At 53.3% G+C, this 20,663-nt stretch overlaps 1 protein-coding gene across 3 annotated transcripts in view; it reads right to left on the reverse strand.

The window, feature by feature from the left end:
• TLN1 (talin 1) overlaps positions 1-20,657 on the reverse strand; it is a 32,092-nt gene extending 11,435 nt beyond the window's left edge. The window contains exons 1-34 of one of the 3 annotated variants that reach the window (XM_008534338.2): positions 20,197-20,656; positions 13,908-14,070; positions 13,569-13,666; positions 13,177-13,306; positions 12,919-13,071; positions 12,517-12,659; positions 12,283-12,410; positions 11,505-11,565; positions 10,543-10,647; positions 10,031-10,186; positions 9,164-9,265; positions 8,920-8,996; positions 8,509-8,689; positions 8,219-8,332; positions 8,003-8,111; positions 7,549-7,757; positions 7,287-7,385; positions 6,830-6,880; positions 6,098-6,265; positions 5,614-5,908; positions 4,899-5,065; positions 3,959-4,087; positions 3,673-3,789; positions 3,456-3,569; positions 3,119-3,253; positions 2,831-2,959; positions 2,551-2,653; positions 2,191-2,399; positions 1,693-1,812; positions 1,296-1,493; positions 967-1,106; positions 687-780; positions 496-585; positions 262-384 (exon numbers count right to left, since the gene is read on the reverse strand). In XM_008534338.2, the coding sequence (XP_008532560.1) occupies positions 262-384; positions 496-585; positions 687-780; positions 967-1,106; positions 1,296-1,493; positions 1,693-1,812; positions 2,191-2,399; positions 2,551-2,653; positions 2,831-2,959; positions 3,119-3,253; positions 3,456-3,569; positions 3,673-3,789; positions 3,959-4,087; positions 4,899-5,065; positions 5,614-5,908; positions 6,098-6,265; positions 6,830-6,880; positions 7,287-7,385; positions 7,549-7,757; positions 8,003-8,111; positions 8,219-8,332; positions 8,509-8,689; positions 8,920-8,996; positions 9,164-9,265; positions 10,031-10,186; positions 10,543-10,647; positions 11,505-11,565; positions 12,283-12,410; positions 12,517-12,659; positions 12,919-13,071; positions 13,177-13,306; positions 13,569-13,666; positions 13,908-14,037 (4,377 nt within the window). In that variant the 5' untranslated portion in view covers positions 14,038-14,070; positions 20,197-20,656. Of the gene's footprint in view, positions 1-261; positions 385-495; positions 586-686; positions 781-966; positions 1,107-1,295; positions 1,494-1,692; positions 1,813-2,190; positions 2,400-2,550; positions 2,654-2,830; positions 2,960-3,118; positions 3,254-3,455; positions 3,570-3,672; positions 3,790-3,958; positions 4,088-4,898; positions 5,066-5,613; positions 5,909-6,097; positions 6,266-6,829; positions 6,881-7,286; positions 7,386-7,548; positions 7,758-8,002; positions 8,112-8,218; positions 8,333-8,508; positions 8,690-8,919; positions 8,997-9,163; positions 9,266-10,030; positions 10,187-10,542; positions 10,648-11,504; positions 11,566-12,282; positions 12,411-12,516; positions 12,660-12,918; positions 13,072-13,176; positions 13,307-13,568; positions 13,667-13,907; positions 14,071-15,782; positions 15,802-20,196 lie in introns of those variants that run through there. The other 2 variants (XM_008534340.2, XM_070595686.1) reach the window with 2 other exon arrangements.
• Between the last annotated feature and the right edge of the window lie 6 nt (positions 20,658-20,663).

Here is a 20,663-nt window from a genome sequence, read left to right on the forward strand (position 1 = left end):
CAAGAAAGCCAGGACTGGAAAAGGCCCAATGGCTGGATAGCATAATTATAACCCAAAGCACCAGAGTTTGGGGGTGACAGTGACCGAAATTGTTGGTGTTCTATGACTGCTGACAAATGTCTCCACTGCAGGAGGGGAAAGAACCCGTTTCCAGAGTTGGCTTTGCAAACACAATTTCCTGATTTATCTACGTGTGTGTCAGGCCACGAGGAGCAGGCAGGGAAAGCAGGGGCACTCCAGGATCCATCTCGGGAGAATAACCTGTGCGGCTGCCTCGGTGAAGCCACAAAGGGCCTTGGAGGCGGTGGCAATGGCCTCCCCAAACTCCGGCAAGTTTCCGTTCTTGGCATTTTGGGAGATGCCAGTCATGGCCTCACCTAGTACCTGAGAAACAGGGGATCAGGAGAGTCAGCTGCTGTCCTCAGAGGGGCAGGGCAGCCCCTGCTTAGTTCCACCTTCCTGCCCTCTGCCCTCTGGGTTTCTGGCTCCACGCACCTTTGAGTTCTCCATGACACTGTCCAGGCAGCCAAAGTAGGACATGTCATTGACGGGCTGCACTGGGTTCTCCAGGAGCTCCCGGACCGTCTGTGTAGGGGAGGGGGAAGTGAGATCCAAGACACCCCCTCACCCCCAAACCCAGACCCCCTTCCTCAACCTCAACCCCATTTGGCCTGTTGAGTGTCCACCTCCAATTCCCGCAGGGCATTGTCGCACTCTTTCTGGCCCGGTGCCTGCTGGGTGCACATGGTGATGAGCTGATTGATACTGTCCGTCACTGCCCTGGGGGGAACAGAAAGTTAAGTGAGTGAGTGCACAGGTCAGCATTCCTGGCTCCTAGACACATGGGAAGTCTCTATAGCAATTTCTCTTTTGTCTGTACCACTCCTAAGGTGGGGGCTTCTCATGAAATGTCCCCTCCCCGGTCTGTTCAACATTCTAGGGCTGGGCTTCCCAGCTCCTACATACCGGGCAGCTGCAGCCAGCTGACTCTTGAGATTGGGGGCCGCAGGGTCTGTGGACAGGGCCTTGGCAGCCAGAAGAAGTTTGCTTGAAGACATAGAGATGCCCTTCAAGTTGGACACGACCTGGGCTCGGTCCTCCTGGCTCTGTTGAAGGTGAGAAGGTCAACACATTGTCCAGTCCTTTCTTATCTGTCTCTAAAAGGATCTTCTGTCTCAGACACTTAAGTGCTACTACAGATTGGGGAGGGGAGGGGGCAGGAGCAGGTCAGGACTCTATGGTCACATAGGTGCCTGCTCTTTGACTCCTGAACCAGACCCTGTGCCTCTTTATACCGGAGCCTGTCCTGCCATCTCCACGCCAGCTTCCAGGAAGGTGTTGAAGTCCTGTCCAAATCGGCCTGAGGCTCGAGCCAGGTCCTGAGGGCTTCCCCGAGAGGCCTGCACTAGCTCTGTGGCTGCCTGATTCAGCCCAGCAGCGGCTTCATTCAAACGGCTCTGAGCTTCTTGAAATGTCCCGGTGCTGGGGGGGAGCTGCAGGGCCAGAGAGAAAGTCGGATGCAAGAATGGCGAATGATGCAAGGGAGAATTTGGTACAGGAGCGCCGGGAGATGGGCACAGAGTAATGAAAGGGGTAAATCTGGGACATCAGGGTCAAGGAGAGGGCTAAGGTGGAAGGAGAAGCTTGGACTTCTTCGGCTCCTATGTTCCCCCAACACCCCCATCCTCCTACCGAGTCACTCAGGAGTCGCTTGCTGGCATCTCCCACTGCTCTCAGGGCATTATCCACATCTCGCTGGCCAGGCAGGCAGCTGACACAGCGGTTCAGCGCCTGGGTCACGGCTTTAGCCACCTGAGTGGGAAAGGAGATGTGGGTTGCCAAAATGGAAACAATTTGGGAGACCTCCTCCTCCACCCATGGCACCTGGGAGATAACTGCTCTACTGCCTCTGAAAGTGAGAGAGGAAATGGGGTGTTGTAGCTGAAGAGGCTGAAGTTAGGGTATCAAGTGATAGTGATCAAACTTCCCCAGACCCGGGGTTTAGCTAGGCCCCCGCCTCAGTCTAACTGAGACACTTCTACTAGGACAGAGAGAATGCACGGAATCTAGAGAGCTCTCAAGAGCAGACTGAAATGTCTGTCCATGTGGATGAGACTTTGCCCTAGTCAGCGTGTGCTTTCTGATGGGATCTGCGGAGAGGGCACAAGTGGACCCTTCCCAATACCTGACCTGGGCGAGCCGCTGCTGGCTCTCAGGGTCCCCTGGATGGCCAGCTGCCTTTTTCGCCTCCTCGATGAGGCTGCTGGCCTTGTCCAGGACATCACTGGCCGTATCAAGCACAATGGCCTGCACTGCAGGATCTGATGTCAGCGCAGCCACACCCCGAGCAGCCTGGGCCAGTGACCGCAGCCCACCTGCCACATCCCGAGCTGCAATGCCTGGGGAGACAAGGAGAGAGGCAGGAAGGGAGAAGGCAGCCTACCGCCAGGCCCTGATCCCAGTGGTTTCCTCTGTCAGCCCCATCTTTCATCCAGCTCCTATTCCCCATTCCCCTTGCCATGGGCCCCACTCCTAGCCCTCCCCATGTACCTGCATAATTCTCATTGCCCTGGGCGACCTCTCCCAGCAGCTGGGCCATGGCGGAGCTCACTGCTTTGGTGCTGTTGCCCAGGTCCTGGGCACATTTCTCCATCTGGGGATGAAGGGGGAGACTCAGGGGCTCAGGTACAGGAGGAACTGGGAAGAGGGAACTTGAGAAGCTACTTGGGGACGGATAGCAGTTTAAATGAAGGTTTTGGGCAGCTCTGGGGCACAGATGGGAAGGAAGACTTCAGGGTTTGAGTAAGAATGAGGTCTTAAGGATACTTACAGTCTCCCCAGGTAAGGGTTTAAGCTTGCCATCCCGAGCTGCTGCCTTCACTTCCTGCAGGTCTCTTTCTAGATTCTGTACCACACTCAGTGCAGAATCCATCTCCAAAGGCCCACATGCTTCCTGAGCCTACAATGATGTGGGGGTTTGGGGTGTAAGAGATACTGTTGTGTCGCAGACTGATGCCTCAGGTTACACAGTTATCCCGGTTTTAGGTTACTCTGCACCAATTCCCCATCATCCCAGGACTATACCCTCATCTTCCAAAAAGAGAGCCAGCTGCCATACCTTCTGGGCAGCAGTACGGAGTTCAGCCAATGCGGTGCCGAGGTTTTTAGCACACTGACTCAGCTGCATGGCAGAAGCCTGGTCCTGAATTGTTGGCACTGAGGCCTTGGCAGCAGCCACCATCTTCCCACCTGGCTGTAGGGAAACGGGTAGGCAGATGAAGTACCATCCTCCCTCTGGGTCTGGGGACAGGGACTGATGACGGTCAGGATGTGGTGAGCACTGGGGCTCAGTACTGGGAAAGAGGCTATTGGCAGAGGTTTAAATTGTGGGAGATCCAGGGGACTGATAAGGGGGGAAAGGGTCTGGTCTGAGAGGTGGAGAGATTGTGCCTTGCCTGAAGGAAGCTTTGGCTGGCAGCAATGAGGGCTAACTGAGCACTGGGACTGTCAGGCTGAGCTTGGCTCCCTCGGACACCTTGCACCAGCAATGGAATCTGCTCTGCCACAGCCTGTAGGGGAAAATGTCACGAGAGCCATCCCCCCACAGGCTGGGGGAAAGTCTCCCTCCTCCCACACCTCCTCCCGCCCCCGACACACTTCCTGGAGTCTCACCTTGCAGCTCTGCACCAGCAGAGGCTGGGGGCCAGCTGAGGCTTTGGGGGTGGAGGCTGCATGTTGGGCAGCAGCGATGGTCTGTGTAGCCGAGGCTGCAGCCTGCCTGGCTGCGTGCTGTGAGGACAGAGGAGTTGGGACAAGCCCCAGGCACTCCCGTGCCCAGTCCCTGGCCTGCCCTGCCCAAGATGTCCTCCAAGGAAATATTACTTGACTCTCTCCACATGGCCCTCCCAGTCTCAGTCCTCCTAGAGCTCTCTTGCTCCTGGTTCTCTCCCAGCCTCACCTCCAGGCGCTGCACCAGCTTTTTCTTGATGGCGTTCTGTGCAGCCGCATTGGTCGCCATGCGGAGACCCTCAGCTGCCTCCCGCAGCCGCTGCTGCTGCTCCTCACTGTCGGGGTGGGCGGCTGCTCCCTGAGAGAGGTGGAGAGGCAAATGGTCGTCACTCCCATCCCTGTGGACCCTAAATGAACTCTGCTCTAACCCCTCTAGACTCAGATTGATTTTCCTGAAGTGATTTCTAATATCCCCACTGAGGTAATCATGTGGAGATGAGCTGCCTCAGGCAGGCAAATGGGAAGCCTCAGGGGGACCTTGGCTTCCCTTTGGGATGCTGAAATCCCTTCTTTAACTGGAGTTTTTCCTTCTTCCCCTCTTTGGGGGGGGGGCATGCTTGTGCCCCTACTCCCCACGAAATACCATTAGCAAATGGGGGTAAGCAGGGCTCTCTGGGACAAGGGGGACTCAGTTTAGAGCAGGGATCTCAGGAATACCAAAGCAGAGGGCTCCTGCAAACCAAAAAGCCCCAGAGCCCAGGGGCCTGGACATCTTCTGGCTTCTTCCTGATGTTCCTCTGTACCCTTGTGTCCCACTGTCTTTCCCTAAACTGCTAGCAGCAGAGCCCTGGGGACTGAATGCCCTTGTGCATTCACAGGAGAGACCAGGAAGCAGACAAATCCCAGGCAGGTGGTGGCAGCAAAATAAGGAAAAGTGGGACCAGCAGACCTTGGACTTAGAGGGAGAGAAAGGGTGCAGCTGCCTGTCAGTCACAGAGCACTCTGGGAGTCACACTGGCGGGAAGTACTGACTCCCTGAGTGCTCCTATACTTGTGCTCTTGGATTTTCCGCTTTGCCTAGGTCTCTTCCATCAGATGAGGGTGACCATCTGGACCGTTCCACTTCCCTTCAGGGCCCAGCCTAGGGGTCTGCACAGAAAGCTCTGTACCTTGGCAGCCTCCACCATCTTGGCTGTGGCATCAGCCAGGATCTTGGCAGCGCTTAACAGCTTGCGGGAATTCTCCAGGTCACTCTCCCCCTCGGCATCAGCCTTGATGGCGTTGACCAGGTCAGAGGTGGCTTGGGCTAGGATGCGGGCCTGTCGCACCATCTCACCTGAGAGGACCCGGCACAATCGGGTAAGGGAGCCAGAGACACTGAGAGGGTGCCAGGGTGGGTAGACAAGGTAGACGGGGCTTTTTTGGACAGTAAAGAGACTGGCAAAAGTTCTCAAAGTAATTTCCCTGGAGTTATTGTTTTCTGGGTTTAGGATCTCAGAGAGGAACGTTTCCCAATGGGCTTTGACGGGAGGAAAGACACTCTCCAATGGGTATTTTCAGCACATAGTCTTGAAAGGAGAAGACACTCTTTGTGAAGGCTTTTGGGGGTGAGGGGTGGAGTGGAGTGGGTCAGGCTATCTCCTAATAATGCCACTTTCCATCTATTTGTGTGCACACTTTGGTATATTCTTCAAACATGCCGAGGCAGGCTGAACGGGGATTATATCCCTGCTTGACAGATGGGGAACTGGAGGGCTCAGAGAGGGTCAACACCCAGTCTACTGGGTGCGTCCTTAGTGGGAGGTGGCGGGCCTGCAAGGGACTGTCCAATGGGCTCAGGGAACCTCACTGAGTTCTTCCTCTTCCCAGGAGTGGTATCCTTACCAGCATCACCCATGGAGCTGAAGATGTTCTCAGTGACAGTAAGGATGGTGTCAGTGGCCTGGTCATAACGGCCAGCAGGCCCGGCCCCTGTGGCATGGGCCTTCACATGCTGCAGCAACTCATTCAGGGCCTGGGTGACAGCTGTGGCTGCTGCTCCTACGCCCCGCAACAGCTGCTCATCCTCTGTAGCTGCCTGGGAGGCGGACACACAGCCCTCCACGGCTTTGGCCACCAGTCGTCCGGCCTCCACCAACTGCTCTTGGCAGACAGGTGAGCTGATGGTAGGTGCCACCACCTGTGGGCAAACCGAGTGTCAGAGATGGAGGCAAGGGGAAGGGGTCGTGAGGTGGGGTGTTTGTGGTGTTCACAACAGTCACTGGGTTGGGTAAGGAGGCCTCAGGAGCCAAAAAGATAAAATGAGAGGCTCTTGTGTGTGTGGCAGCGTCAGCCCTTGGCATAGGCAAGAGCAACCTTTGCAGCTCACCTTAGTACAGGCCACCAGCTGGGAGGTAGACAGGGCACACTGTGTGGCTGCAGCAATAACCTGGGTCTGAAGCCCCGAGTCCTCTGTCCGCTGGGCTACACTCTTAGCCTTGAGGACCAGGGCAGCTGCAGCACTTGCCACTGCCTTGGCTAGTTGCATCAGCACGTCCTGCGAGGAAACAGCAGTCAGCAGGGTCTGAGATGGGGCTTGGGATCCATGGACCCTTTCCAGAGGCATAGCTGTTTCATTATTCCCACTGACTCCAATCACAGGACAGTGTCTGCAGAAGCAACCAGAATCTACCCCAAGCCCCTGGCTTGAGCGCCCAGTAGGAAAGAACCCTCACCAAGGAACAAACGCATACCGAGAGAAACAGAGCCTACACCAACGGGAGAAATGCGAGAGGCGGATACACTCGGATGGCGATGGGGAGGGAGGGGCAGTGCTGTTACAATGGGATGGAGAGGGGAGGTACCTCTTGGGGTCCCTCCCACCTCCAGCTTCTTTTCTCCATTTCTTCTCAACTTTGGTTGGAAGCAGTCACCCTGGAGTCTTGGGAACAGGTCCCTCTACTACCCTCCCTGATCCCATTCTCCCAAGCCTGGACTGTGCCATGCCTCCCCATCTCGCATCATGTTCTGCTCTCCCAGGAGGCTGGGGGAGAGGTGCAGAAGCGAGTATATGCGACTCAGAGAAGACAAAGCTGGGAACGCCCAGGCCAGAGGCCGTTACCGTGGGGGGATCAGGGGGAGATCGAACCCCAGCCCCTCTGGGTGCACATATCTGCGTGGGAAATCCAGGATGACAAGTCAGCTGAGGAAAGTGGCATGGGGTGGGGAAGAGGGGAGCTAGAGGAACAGCTTCCTTGGGGTGGTATGGTCTAAAGGACTGGACTGGAGGGGGTTTCAAGATGTCCTCAAGTTGGGGCAAGGGCTACGTATGGGGAAGATGGAAAAGATGACAGGAAGCTAAAAATATCACCAGTAAGGGTCAAGGGTGAACTAGGAGGTTAAGTGTGGATTCAGGGGTTCTGAATTCTCATCCCCAAAAAAGAAGTGTCATCTCCTGGAAACAGAGGTTCAGGTTGGCTCTGAGGGGTCAATTTACAGTAGCAGGACTAGGACCTGGATTCAGGATCAGAGGTTACCTCGTGGAAGCTGGGGTTCTGGGGGTTGGGTAAGTCACCAACCTGGAAGTGTGGGTCAGTATCACTTTCCCCAATTTGCTGCAACAGCTCCCCACTGGCCTGGCCCACGTTCCCAGCTGCTTGCAGCAGGTTCTGACGGGGCTGTGGAGAGTGAACACCAGTCAGAAGCTGCCCAATCCCTGCCCACATGTCCACGGGTCCTACATGCCCACTGGTCCCACACTTCCATCCTGCAAGTGGACTGCCCCCTTCTCCTTGGGCTCAAACCCTCTCTCCTCCCTAGCGCCAACCTGTGGCCCCTGACCTCAGCACTGGCTGGCTGGGCACTGCGCAGCAGTTCGGACACTGCCCCCGCAAGGCCCTTCGCTGCCTGCAGCAGGGGCCGGCCACTGCCTCCTTCATCCTCCAGCAGGGCAGCCAGCAGCTTCACACCACGGGACATCTCCGTCAGGTTGGAGGAGATTGTGGTGACTGCACAGCCCACTGCGGTATAGTCTGTCTCTGCAGGGTCCCCTGAGGGGAGGAGGAGGAGGAGGAAGAGGAAGAGTAAGAAACAGAGCAGGCCAGACGATGGACTGAGGAGGAGCACAGTCATAGGCAGTTAGTCACGCACATACGTCCTGAGAGAGATGCACACACATAGTCCCTTCCATGAGTCGAGGTGCAGTCACACTCCGAGTCAGTCGCACTCATGCTTGCACATGCTCACCCTCCCCTCTTCCCCCCACCACACACAAAGAACTCGGCATCCAGCCCACCTGCTGTCAGGTTCACCACGGAGGCAGTACCGGCTGTGATGGCATCTACCTGGGAGTGGATCTCATGCTTTGACTCATCCATCTTGTTCTTCCGCCAGGCCTTAGAGGCCTGAGAGAGGGAAACAAACCTCAGGATCTGCTCTGGTTTGGTAGACCCCAACCCTGTTCCTTGCAGTCTCAGCTTCAGTACCGATGGCCTCTCCATCCCACACTCACAGCATCCTGGCCCAGAGGGGGCAGAGTGTCAAAGTCATCCAGAGTGGCCTGGGCAGCCTGCACAGCCTGCATGCTAGAGTTGATGGTTCCAGTGAGAGCCTGCTGGGCTGAAGTCTACAAGACAAGGATAGGAGGAACAGGGAACATTTAGAGGACAGAGAAGGTAGAAGAGAACCTAAGGCTAGGGAGAGGAATACAAGCAGGGACATGGGAAAAGACTGCCTAACTCCTGGCTAGGCCCAGCTGAGGGGAAAGGCCTGATACTGTGGGGCTAGTAGGGGCATTCTTACCAACGGAGGCATGTGTCCTCGGTGCATCTGGCCACTGGTAATCTGCTGCTGGGCAGGTGGCATGCTGCCCACCTGGAAGTTCTCAGGACCAGAGGCTCCAGAGCGCATGATGGCAGGCAGGGCCACAGAACCATGCTCCACTTTCCCCACTCGGTTATACTGCTGCTGAAGGACTGTTGACCTAGGGAGGGGACATCCTGGGGAGCAATGAGACGACTTCTTCCCCTCCTCCCCTTCCCGCCCAGCCCTACTGCCTCTGCAGGTCCCGTGGTCCGGGGCTGGATGAGGTCTCATTACAGCCTGTGACTGGTTACAGAACCATCCTAAGGATTCCCTGTCCCCAGCAGTCCTTGAAGTCAAGCCTTGCCCTCCCTGCCCCTGAGGGATGGGATCAGCCCAGATCCTTCATACTTTTTGGGGGACACCGAGTCCTCCAGCATTGTAGACTCCTCGTCTCCCTCCAGCCCAAAGTGATCCTTGCTTTTTTTCTGTAGGAAGAAAAAAAGGAACAAGAGTTAAAGAAGAGGGAACGACGGAAAAGGCAGCCTCTTTCTCCAATCAGCCACTTCCCAGAAGCCGGGTCCCCATTTCCAAAGGACTGGCTTAGGGAGAAGGCAAGGGAGAGAAGGAGAAGGCTGGGGCAGGCAGTACTCACTTTCTTAAGGATGATATCGATGTAGCCGGCAATGAGCTGTGCAATCTGCTCCCCCTCAGTTGTCTGTACTGAGTAGTAGCCATCTTGATAGTCTCCAAAATCCTAGGGAGACAAGGTTGGGGCTGGGTGGGCAAGCTTGAATCTACCCAGGACAGGAAAGGGTAGGGTGGGAGCCCCAGGGTGGAGCCAATAAGGGTGTCTTCTCATGCTAACAGCCCTCCAGGAAGAAGCCTGCCTTTCTTCAATCTCCTATTTCTTTATTTTCCTCCTTAGACAGAAGTATTTTATTTCTGCGGAGTGGCCTTTATGCTACATAGTTTCAAATACATGCCATTTATGAAGTCTCTTTTCTCTCACCCTGATAATAAAGTAGGAAGATACAAACATTTATCGTTAAATGACCATAATTGAGGGTTAGCACTAATATCCAAAGTGGAAAAATAGCCTTTGGTGGTTTCTCTTTCTCAGTGGAGCACTTCATCAAGGTGGTGTTAGTTTTCAATTCATAACACCAAAATAGAAAGCCAGAGGGGAAAACTACCTATATAGTTGCTGCTAAAAGAGGGGAGGCTTGTTTTTCTTTCTTTCTCATTTTTCTTCCTTCTCTCGAAGCTTCCTGTGAGCTCAGCTTGCTGGTTACAGTTTTGTTGTGTTGATTTTAAAGAATGTTTTATTTAAGCATCACTCACTCTCCAGGAGAGAATTTCCCCCCTACTTTAACCTTCATGTTCCTGCAATAGTTCTGAAGTTCTCCTTTCTTCTGGCGTCACATTCAGTGCACCTGCCCCAAGGGAGGGGGAAAGACCCCTGCAGCTGCCCCTTCTCTGAAAATTCTAAAGTCCTTTCTCCCAGGAGCCCCAGGCTCACCAGGGTGAAGCTCTTGGGAGAGGCAGCCCAGCGTTTGATGTTGGTGAGGTTCCATTCCTGGATCACCTCTTTGGTCTTCTCGTCCACTCGCATCACACACTCCTTAGTGATGCCCAGAAGCCTGGGCACCAGCTTGTTTTTTCCTTTCATCTTTTCCTGTAAGGCAGAGGTTGTCATTGGTGTCAGAGGTCGAACGAGAAGCGAATGATCAGATCAGATCGAGACCACCAGGGGGTGCTGAGGTGGGCAGGAGTGCTAAACCAGGGTGTCTACGGATGGACCAGGACAAGGCCATTTCAAAGAAAGGGGAAGGGATGGAAAAGACAGGGCGGGGAGGGAAGTGGTGGAGGAGGACTGTCACCAGGCAAGTTTTCACAAGGTCAGGGCGTGGCAGAGAACAGGACTCTTGGGGGCTTATGGGAAATGTGACTGAGGGCAGGGCCAGAGACTTTCAGAGAGGAAAGGGCAAGCACAGGAAATCAGGAGGGCAGTGAGAAGGATCCACAGCCCACCTTAACCAGGAAGAAGGAGACGCCGTATGTCTTGAGAGAACGGGCTAGCTTCACGTAGCGTACCTTGGCCTCGATCTCACTTATCTGCCCACAATTCTTATGTGCCTTGGAGTATGAAATGGGGAAAGATTTAGTAAAATATGTGGATAATATCACAGACAAGGATTTAAGTTGGGATGCTAAGTATAAGGGAAGCATATCACGGGGACACAGGAAAAGGTCAGGAAGTGCAGGATATGAGAAATGGAGAGGGTGATGGGATGGGGGCGAATAAAGGATATGCAGAAGCAAGGATTCAAGGGATAGAGTTAAGGAACTTGCAGACATCCTGGAGACATGAATGGATAGTTAGGAAGTAGAAGGTCAAATAGAAGGCCTTTTGGGCTGAGTATTCAAAGAGCAAGGATAAAAACTTACATTTGTACAAAGATATGCTTTTCACAGTATAGGCAGTCATGTGCTGTATAATGTTCTGGTCAACAATGGACTGCATGTAGGACGGTGGTCCCATAAGATTACTACCATATGGCCTAGGTGTGCAGTAGGCTACACCACCTAGGTTTGTGTGAGTGCACTCTATGATGTTCGCACAATGACGACATCGCCTAAGGACACATTTCTCAGAACATATCCCCGTTGTTAAGCGATGCATGACTAACTTCACGTATACTATCTCACTGATGCTCCAATCAATCCTATGCAAGGCAGGCACTGTTATCCCACGTTAGAGGTAAAGAAATGAAAACAAGAATACGGATTTGAATTCCACACCAAATGCAGTAATGGAGCTGAGACTAAAAGCCCAGGTCTTCTGCTTTCTTGGCCAGGAGAGGTAGGAGGACAGCTTGGTGGGTGGAAGTGGGCGAGCAGGAGAAGGGGAGAGGGCGGGGTCCATTTAGTCAGTAGGATTAAGCAGCAAGGCTCCCGGGTCATTCCAAACACTCTCCCCTATCCCCATTCACCTGGAAGATTTTACGCTCTCCCTTCTGCTTCACATACTCCTTGGGCAGGAAGTCCTTCAGGCTATACCAGAAAAGGGAGGGTCAGCATGTAGTGGACAGCATCAGGGATCTGTGGGCCATGGACTATGGGCCTAGGGGTGTGAGGAAATGTCTAGGACAGTGTTATCTTTGGGGAGCTGGAAGACTGAGGGAATAGAGTCTGGATTGTCCATGAAACTACGGTGACTCAGCATTAGCTCTTGAATGCAGCCTGTCTCTCCCTCCAGGGAAAGGGACTGAGGGAACTTGACTTGGAGGCTCAGTCCCTGAGGGAAAGAGGATCTAGAGCACCATTTCAGGGAACCAAGAGCAGAAGGAGCTCACTAGAAGGATGACCACGTATGCAGGAAGCTGCGAAGGCCACATCAAACTGTGCACTCTGAGAAACATCAGGGCAGGAGACTTGTGGGACTTTTTAAATCTCATGTTCCTTATGAGGGAAAATGTGCCCTGTGTCCCTGTGGCTACTAAAATTCTTCAGAGAATCTCAAAAAAGCTACATGCTTGCCTTAGAAGTAGGAGGCAGGATAGAGATTTTAGACTACAGTCATATTCCACATGGGGCCAGGGAAGAGATAAAGGGCCGATGGAAGCTAAATAGCTACGCATGTGGGCCAAAACCTGGTACCTCGAGAGAGGAAACAGGGGAAGAAGGACTGGATGGAGACAGGCCCATTGGGATCTCAATGGCAGGGAGTCCCGGGCCCTGACATGTCAGATATAGGACTGAGTCACTCACTCAAGGAAGCCGGCCTTGTGCTTCTGCTCATTGTGGGGTCCAAACTGGATCTGGCATTGGAAGCCAGCAAACTCACAGGCCTTGTCGAAGGAGACAGGGTGGGAGCCATTCAGAATGTCATCTCGTGCCTGGAGGGCAGAGGAAAAGAGGTGGATGTTGTGTAGGTGCAGGGATGCCCTTACTGTGCTTCTGCCCTCCCCTACCTCTCTCGCCCCAGACAAGTCGTCTCCACACCTGCACGTAAAGAAGGTTCAGCTGGACGGGGTCCCGGGAGTCCACATTCTGGTCTGAGTAGAAGAATTTCCTCCGCAGTAGAAGTGTCTCGTGCTCCTCCACTCCCTGTTCCCTCAGTGTCCGGCCATGGTCCAGCCAGTTCACTGGGACACAGAGAGTCCCCTCAGTGCCAAGCCCCCAAGGTCCCTGTGCTGTCTGGTCTCTGGCTTTTTGTTTATTTCTTCATTTCCTACTTCCTCTCGCTGAAATGTTAAGTTCTGTGAGTGTAGGACTTTATTGCTGATGCATTCCAGTGTCTAAAACAGTACCTCCCAACAGCAAGTGTTCAATAAATGACGAGTACACGACTGCCCCTGCCACCCTGACCAGTCCCAATGCCCTCTTTTTTCCATTTCTGCTTACACTCATCATCTGTGTGCAACTTCTGCTTTAGTTTCTCCATCTTCTTTTCATCTCGCAGCAGTGTCTTGTCCTTTCGTAAGGTCCCTGTCACCTCCTCCTTTTTCTCTTCCATCAGCTCTCGAACCAGTGAATATTCATCATGGTTGGTGATGCCTCGGGGAGGAGGACAGGTTGGTAGCACCCCCAGCCCTGAATCCATGTCTTTTGGCAGAGTTGGAGCCTCCCGCCCGAGCCCTTAGCCCCACAGAGACCCTTTACCAATGCGGGCACAGATGGTCATGAGCATGTCGGTGACGGTCTTAGAGTCATCCACCATGATAGTCTTTACAGTTCCATCTAGCATACGGATCTTCAGGGGTCTCTGTTTCTTCCGGTACTCCATGGTGTCCTGGTGGGGCAGGAAAAGGAGGTAGAGGCCCACCTTAAGCTGATGGTTTACCTCCTTTTTACACGGCCAGAGGGGAGGAAAGTAGATTATTAAAGGAAGACTATGGTGGCTCACTCAAAAGCAGGGTATTATGACTGCCCGTAATAGACACAAAGCACGGGCAGGGATCAGAGACGAGAGACGCAGGAGCTCAGAGTAGGAAGTGGAATGGGGGAAGTTGATGGAAGAGGATGTTGGTGGTCCTTGATGAAGTGAGACTCACCCCATTTCGAAGCATGTAATAATCCAAAGCTTTTCCAGCTTCCAGCCATATACCCTTTTTGGGGTCATCATCTGACAGAAACAGCCCAAAGTCGCTGGCTAAAAGAGAGGATGGATCATCTCAGACTTATGAGGACCTCAACATGGCTGAATGGCTGCACTATTGCCCGTACTATTTCCCCAGTGACCCTGGGCCTAAAGGGGAGAGAGGGAACCAAGGAGCATAGACCTGAGGGATGAGTAGCTCTGGGGGACAAGAGGTCATCCCTCAAGGCCAAGAGCCTGGGAATGAGAAGGGACCAAGGACTCCTGCCCCAGCCATCTGGGGAGTCAGACTCACGAGGGCCAGTCAGAGCCTCTGGGATACGCTCACGAATGATGCGACAGGCGTCGTACACCATGGTAGACGGCTCAAACTGCATCGTCTTCACCACATTCCCAATGCTGATCTTCAGCGAAAGTGCAACCATGGTGGCAGCTTCTCCTCTCCAGCCTGGCTATACCTGGCCCGTGGCATCAGGGCATTAGAACACACCCTCACTGGAGGCGAGGAGGTCCCCCGCACGGAGTCCCAGGGAGGGGTGTTTTTGAAAAGCTGACCAAAGCAGATAGTAATGAGGCTGTTTTTCTTTTATTTAATAATTTTAAAGAGTGAAAGATTATTTACATCAAAAGGACCAGTCCTGTGAGGGGTGGGCACAGAGGGTGAAGGGGTGCACCTACAACATGACTGACAAACAATAATGTACAACTGAAATTTCACAAGATTGTAAACTATCATTAACTCAATAAAAATTAACTTAAAAAAAAGGACCAGTCGTAACCATCTAAGACATCTGAAGGAGAGGCCGGTCTGCAAGGTGCAGCAGCAGGTCTGAAATGCCGTGTTAACCTGAGGACACTGCCCCGTCCCTACCGTTGGAATCTAGGCCTCCCTGCTTTCTTCCAAGTTGTCTCTCTTGCCCCTTGTCCCTGCTCCTTTCCCAGCCCTGCCTCTGCCTTGTTTTCATCTTTTCCTAGCTCAGTCTTTTTCTCTCTTTGTCTCCCACTTTGTCCTGCTGGCTTTTCCCTGTCTGGGATTTTCAGAATTCTGTCCCATCATGTGACCTTCCCTCTCACAGCTTTAGCCTCCTTCTCTGCAAAATGAAGACATTGTATTAGGTAATTCCCAAGGGCTCTTGAAGCCTGCAAACACTAACTCTAGCTAGTCTGGCAGGGAGACCAAGCACTGGCTGTTCAAGCCATCCAGGCCCACTCTTGTCCCAGCTTTGCTCTAGCCTGAGATGTTGGGGGCCTCCCTAAGGAGCTTGGCCCCATATGTGGCTTCCCTGGCAGTCAAGCTAGAATTATGACTCTCTAATCCAAAGAAATTATCTAGTCAACTCTTTAATTTTGCAAAATGAGAATTAGACCCAGGGTAGGGAGGGGGAGGGTTTAAGGCAGGTCAGAGAAAGAACTCAGTTCTTCTAACTCAGTCCTTGCTCCTTCCAAGTCACCAAGTTAATACCCAATCCTCACTACAACTCCTCCTATGCTTTCTCCTCTTCAGTAAGTCCTTCTCAAACTCTGCCCTCCATCTCAGCTGCCTCCCCTGATGGTATATCAAGTGCAGCTTGGGATACCAGTCTCACCCTGCCCGCCCCTGCCCTCCAGGCACCACCTCTTAGAGGGCTGGAGAAGCCGGAGGTGGCGGCAGGTGGCGCACAGTGCACAAGAGGACAAGTCTGCCCAGCAGCTGATGATGTGATCCAGCTCAGTACAGGGATTGGTGCCTCTTAACTGAGAATGAGCAAATTCAGGCTGCCGTTCCCCTCTTGGCATACTGCTGGTGCTGGCCCCAAGCGGGGAAAGGCAGGACTAGGGGGGAAGACTGGAAGCAGAGGTGGGGGTGTTGGGATACAGAAGGCAGCTGAGGACTAGGGAAGGCGGTAAGGGGTATGTTTTTGGAGGGTGAAGTGGCTAGAAGGATAGGGTGAGGAGGACTGAAAATCTAGGTGGAAACCGGAGACAGGAGGCAGATGTGGGAAAGGTCTGGATCAGGGGTCTGATGGGTCATTTCTGACCTTATAAACAGTCCAGAATCTCAAAAGAGAAGAAACCACAGCTCGCTTGCTTTCTTTACTCCCAAACAAGAGAGGACCTCCCAGTCCCCCCAGTTCCAGTTCTCTGCCCACCTCCCCGTTCCTCGGGCACCTCTCCCAGTAGCTGGACAGACCTGGCTGTGAAGTCGCTGGAGGGCTGGAGGGTCAGAAAAGGTAGAGGAGTCAGAGGAGCTGAGGGTGGGACTGAAAGGACCCTCCACGCTAAGCTGAAATTGCATGTCTCCCCCCATTTCCTCCGGATATATGGACGCCCCCTTCTTCCTCAAGCACGGAAACCTCTGGTGAGACCCTGATAAGGGAGTTGAGTCATGCCTACCCTTACTCCCAGGCTGGTTCTTAGTGGACATCTACACAGCTACAAGAGGGAGTTGTGGAGTGAACTGGGGGTGATGAAGGTATAAAACAAGGGCCCCGGGAGCATGGGGTAAGCTATCCGGTTCCTGCTCTGGCCGGAGAACTTTGCTCCCATTTCCATCACGTTTTATGGAACAGCAACAATGTCCCCCATACCCCCTCCCAGGGAACTCCTCCTCCCTCAAGACATTCCTGGGATGCATTCCAGAGGAGTTGGGCAATCGGGGGTGGGAGGGGGGCATGGAGGACAGGAGGTCAAATCCCAGCAAGGAATGGAATGTAAGTGTACTGGGGGTAAGGAATTTGGGGTACAAGGAGAATACAGTCAGAGCAGATACCCACAAAGGAGCTGCAGAAAGACAGGAGTTACAGAGAGGGACAAAGGGAGAGAGAAAGCTCAAGACAGAGTCATAATGTAAGAGGGCTGGGGGAGCAACACTCAGTCTGTTACCAAATTTGGCCTCTGAGTCTGCAACCGCGGTGCGGGGGGGTGGGTTGTGGGTGAGACTGACATATCCGGCCTCGGGCTGCTGGAGGCTCATTTAGGGCTGGACTGGGCAGTTGAAAGGCTGGACCTGACCTCCTCCAACACAGCCCCTCCTCACCTCCACCCATTCTATGCATATTCATCCTCCCCAAATACACCCCAGCCCATGCACAGAGCTCTTTCCTACTAAGCTACTTACTCTGTCTCTATATAGGTTATCTCAAACATGCAGCCCCTACATAGATCCCATCATAACCACGTTATCTTCCCGTGAGGACTCCAGTCCACGCCCACAGCTTCCCCACAAATACACCTCTATCAGCACACAACTCACCCCAACATCTCTCCTCCTATTATGTAGACATTCTCCCTCCACTCATCCAGCAAGAATTTCTGAGGGTCTTTGTGGGGAAGGCCCTTGGCCGGGAACCGAGAAGAGTAAGGCCTAGCCTTTGCCCTCAAGGGGCTCCCAATCAGCTGAGAGGATAAACTAAATAGAGTTATAATAGAGGGCAGGATATAGTAAGAGCCAAGAGGTGTGTGCTCAGGGGAGAGATCCTTTTACGTTAGGAAAGGGGGACCAAAAAGTCTCCATGAAAAGTGTCACTTGAAGTTAGAATTTTAAACAATAAAGATAATAAAAAATACTATCTTTTATTGACTATATGTCAATTTACTTTGTATACATAATTTCATTTAATCCTTACAACAACCCTGCAAGGTAGGTGTCATTATTTCCATTTTTACAGATTAGGAAACTGAGGCTCAAAGAAGTTAAACACTTGTTAAGGTGCTTGTCCAAAGTCACACAGCTAAAAAGTTGTGAAGCCAGGATCCGAACCCAGGTCTCTCTGACTCCAAAGCACAAGCTCTCTCCACTACGCCAGCCGGAGGTGAGTCAGGGGCAGCATTCCAGGCAGAGAGACTAGCATAAGCAAAGGTGGAGAAGCAGGAAATCAATCGTGGAGGAGCATTCAGGGAAGTGAGTAGGCAGGCTGGCTGAAGCACAGGGTACCTGCAAGGAGGCAGTGATGGGGAAGTCAGGGCGAGGATGGAAAGGCAGGTGAGGACTAGGGAGAGTATGAGGAATGGTACCTACTAGGGGGCAAGAGGAGGCCAAGGGAGGCTTTGAGCAGAGAAGCGGTATAACTAGAACCGGATTTTAGGAAAATAACACTGGCAGTTACCTTAGAGATTGGTTAGAATAGTGTATTAGCACAGGTGAGAGGTAATGAAGCCAGAGTTAGAATGGTGGGGAGGATGCCACTCATTACAAATTTTAAGAGGTAGAACTGACAGAACCTGATGACAGTTTGTCCCATCAACCCTCAGGGTCCAGGGCCCAAAGTCAGGCTGGGGTCCCATAGCTGCCTGTCATCAGTAGCCACTCAGTGTCTGAGCAGCTTGAGTTTAGGTAAGGAATTGGGAAGGGGAGAAAGAAAGGATCAAGGCGCACTAGGAATGTGCAGATAAGCCTATGCTTAGGAGATGTGGTTAGGCTGTGGAAAAAAGGGCATGGGGATGCGGTTAGTACCAGGTACGGGGGCAGAAGGGATGAGGTTAGTGACTGCATTGGGCCGGAAATGGGGAAGACAAGGTGTAGAGAAAGGCTGGGGAAGATGGTAGTAGGAAAAATACATATATGATCAGTCACTGGATCAGGCTGGGGGAAGGGGAAGAATAATTATGTGGACAGCGGCTAAGTCAGGGAACGAACTAGTGAGGTCAGAGGTCAGGTCAGCCTTCAGGAGGTGGAGAAGAGATGGGGCTGTGGTCAGTGGCTAAATTAGGCTGGGATGGGGGAAGAGTGAAGGGACAAGAGCAGTGTCTAAGTAAAGCTGGAGTTGGGGGGAGGGTGCATGCGGTGCAGCCAGTGGCTAGGTCAGGCTGGGTACGGGATAGTGCTGTGGTCAGTGGCAGGGTCAGGCTAGGAGTGAAATGGGGGTGTGGTCAGTGGCCTGGCTGGGCGTGGGATCAGCAAGAACCAGTTTCCTCTTTGGGTTTTGTTTCCTCTTTTCTGTTTGGGGAGTGGGGGAAGGGGATATACAACTGGACTAAGAAATTAAGGAGGCTTAGAATCAGGGTATAGCAAGCATCCGGAGTACTTAGTAGTTGGGTTGGGTTGGGGGTGGGGAATTCGGCAGATGACCAGGAGGTATGCAGGTAGATGAGTGGGTGAAAATGGTGGGAAAGTGCTTTAAGATGATGGGAAAGCTCAGACTAGGGCGAGGGGAAATTAAGGTAGGATGTGTGGATTGAGGGGTGGGAAGGAAAGCAAAACTGAGGCTGGGAACAGATGGTAAGATGAACAACATGGGAGTTAAAGACAAGGGAAGTATTTTGTAAGGGGGTATGTGGGAAGGGTGTGAGATACAGGGCCAGGGAGGAGGGCTGGGGAGGAGGGCTTAACATCTGCAGACTGAGGGGAATGGGAGGCGGTGGGGCTTAACTCTCGGAGGATTCAGTCCGCTCCCTCCCTCCTGGCAACAGTGTTTCCTTGGTCAGCTTCCCCCTTAGACATCAGTCCCCTTTCCGCTAGGCAGTCCCGCACGTCTGACTAGGCCTTGTACATCTCCTAGGTCCCTGTCCCTTTGCCACCTCCTATTTTATAAACAACATAGTCCAGGAACTGCTGCCCCTCAACTGTGATGGCCACACAACCACCTTAGGTTTAGAGAGTAGAATAAAGACACTGGAATCCCAGATGCCTGCAATTCTAGCTGAAGCCCAGAACCCTAGCCTGAAATTAGTTTGTCATTTCTCTGGGCCAAAAAAGCCTCTGCGACTACATAGGAATGAGACTTCCCCTCAAAACAAGGGCCTAATCTTAAATTTTACCTGCCGGAGATCAACTACCCTGACCTCAACCACAACCCCTAAAACTGCCCCTAATTCCTAACATTAACCCCAGCCCTAAACTGTTTCCTGTTTCCTGTACTGGCTTTGACATTCATCCCTTTCCTAGTTGATGCCTGTATCCAATGCCTGATTCCTAATATTGATCTCATTTTTACCTTTAGTACCAAAGCTTCTGATCTTAACCCTAAATGTTGACCCCTAAGTCTAAGGCTTACTTGTCACTGGATTCCTGACCCACCCCTTCACGGTTTTTCCGTAATGCTGACTATGCCAACGTTCTCGTATCCCTAAAACTGAATTTCTAACCTAATTCCTGTTGTTGACCCCTAACCTGACACTGAACTGTAACTTTGACTTATCTTGGTCATCCTAAAAAACAAAATGATGACCTTAACCTAAACTTCAGCTACATAAAAGGGACCTGACTCACACCAATGGCACTAAATTTTAACCCCGGCTTTATACCTCCTAAGGCTAACCTTGATTCCTAAACCCAGCTCCACTTGATCCCAAACCCACCCAAAGCCTTCCTACCCACACACCCGCTATCAGCTAACCTCAAAGCCGATCCCCGCCCTCCGCCTCACTGCCATCCCACTCCTCACCCTCCCCAAAATCCATCCCAGAACGAGGACTGCTCCCAGGAGGGGCCTGGCTACCGCAAAACGGCATACTTAACTCCGAGCCCAAGCCGAGACACAGCGGCCGCTGACCTCTCCAGCAGGACCCGCACCGGGGGACGCAAGGGAGTCGGCCCCGCCCGCCCGCCTCCCGGCCCGGCCTCGCGGCCCCACCCTGAGGCTCCGGCTCGGTCCAGTCCGGCCTACCTGCGCTGCCCGGCTCTGTGCCCCGCCCGCCGGCCCGCTACTCGCTCGTCCTCCCGGTGGCTCTCGGGCTCCGGCCTCGCCCTCCCTTCGAGACTCTCTCGGCCACTTCCGTCCCCGGAACGTCCCCCACCCGCGGGCGGCGCCCTGGCCCCGCGCTCTATGGTTGCGGGGACTGCAGGAAGCTGCTCTGGCCCCAGCTCTCGATGCTCGGGAACCCTCCGAAGAGCCGCAGTCCCTCCCCGGCAGGAAGCAAGGGTGCGGCGCAACCCGGAGAAGACGCCCCAGTTCCCTTTTACTCTCGAACCCTTCCTTTCTCTAGCTTGGGGTGAAGGCGGAGCCGGGTCCCAGAATGCCCGCCCTCAGGCTGTGAGCAGGCAGCGGGGCGTCCCCTCGATTTGCATAGCTCCCGAGACGTGGCGCGGCCCCGCGGTCACTTCCGCGTTAGGGGAACTCCATGTCCCGGAATG

Source organism: Equus przewalskii, chromosome 26 (genome assembly GCF_037783145.1).
Source record: "Equus przewalskii isolate Varuska chromosome 26, EquPr2, whole genome shotgun sequence".
NCBI lineage: Eukaryota > Metazoa > Chordata > Mammalia > Perissodactyla > Equidae > Equus > Equus przewalskii.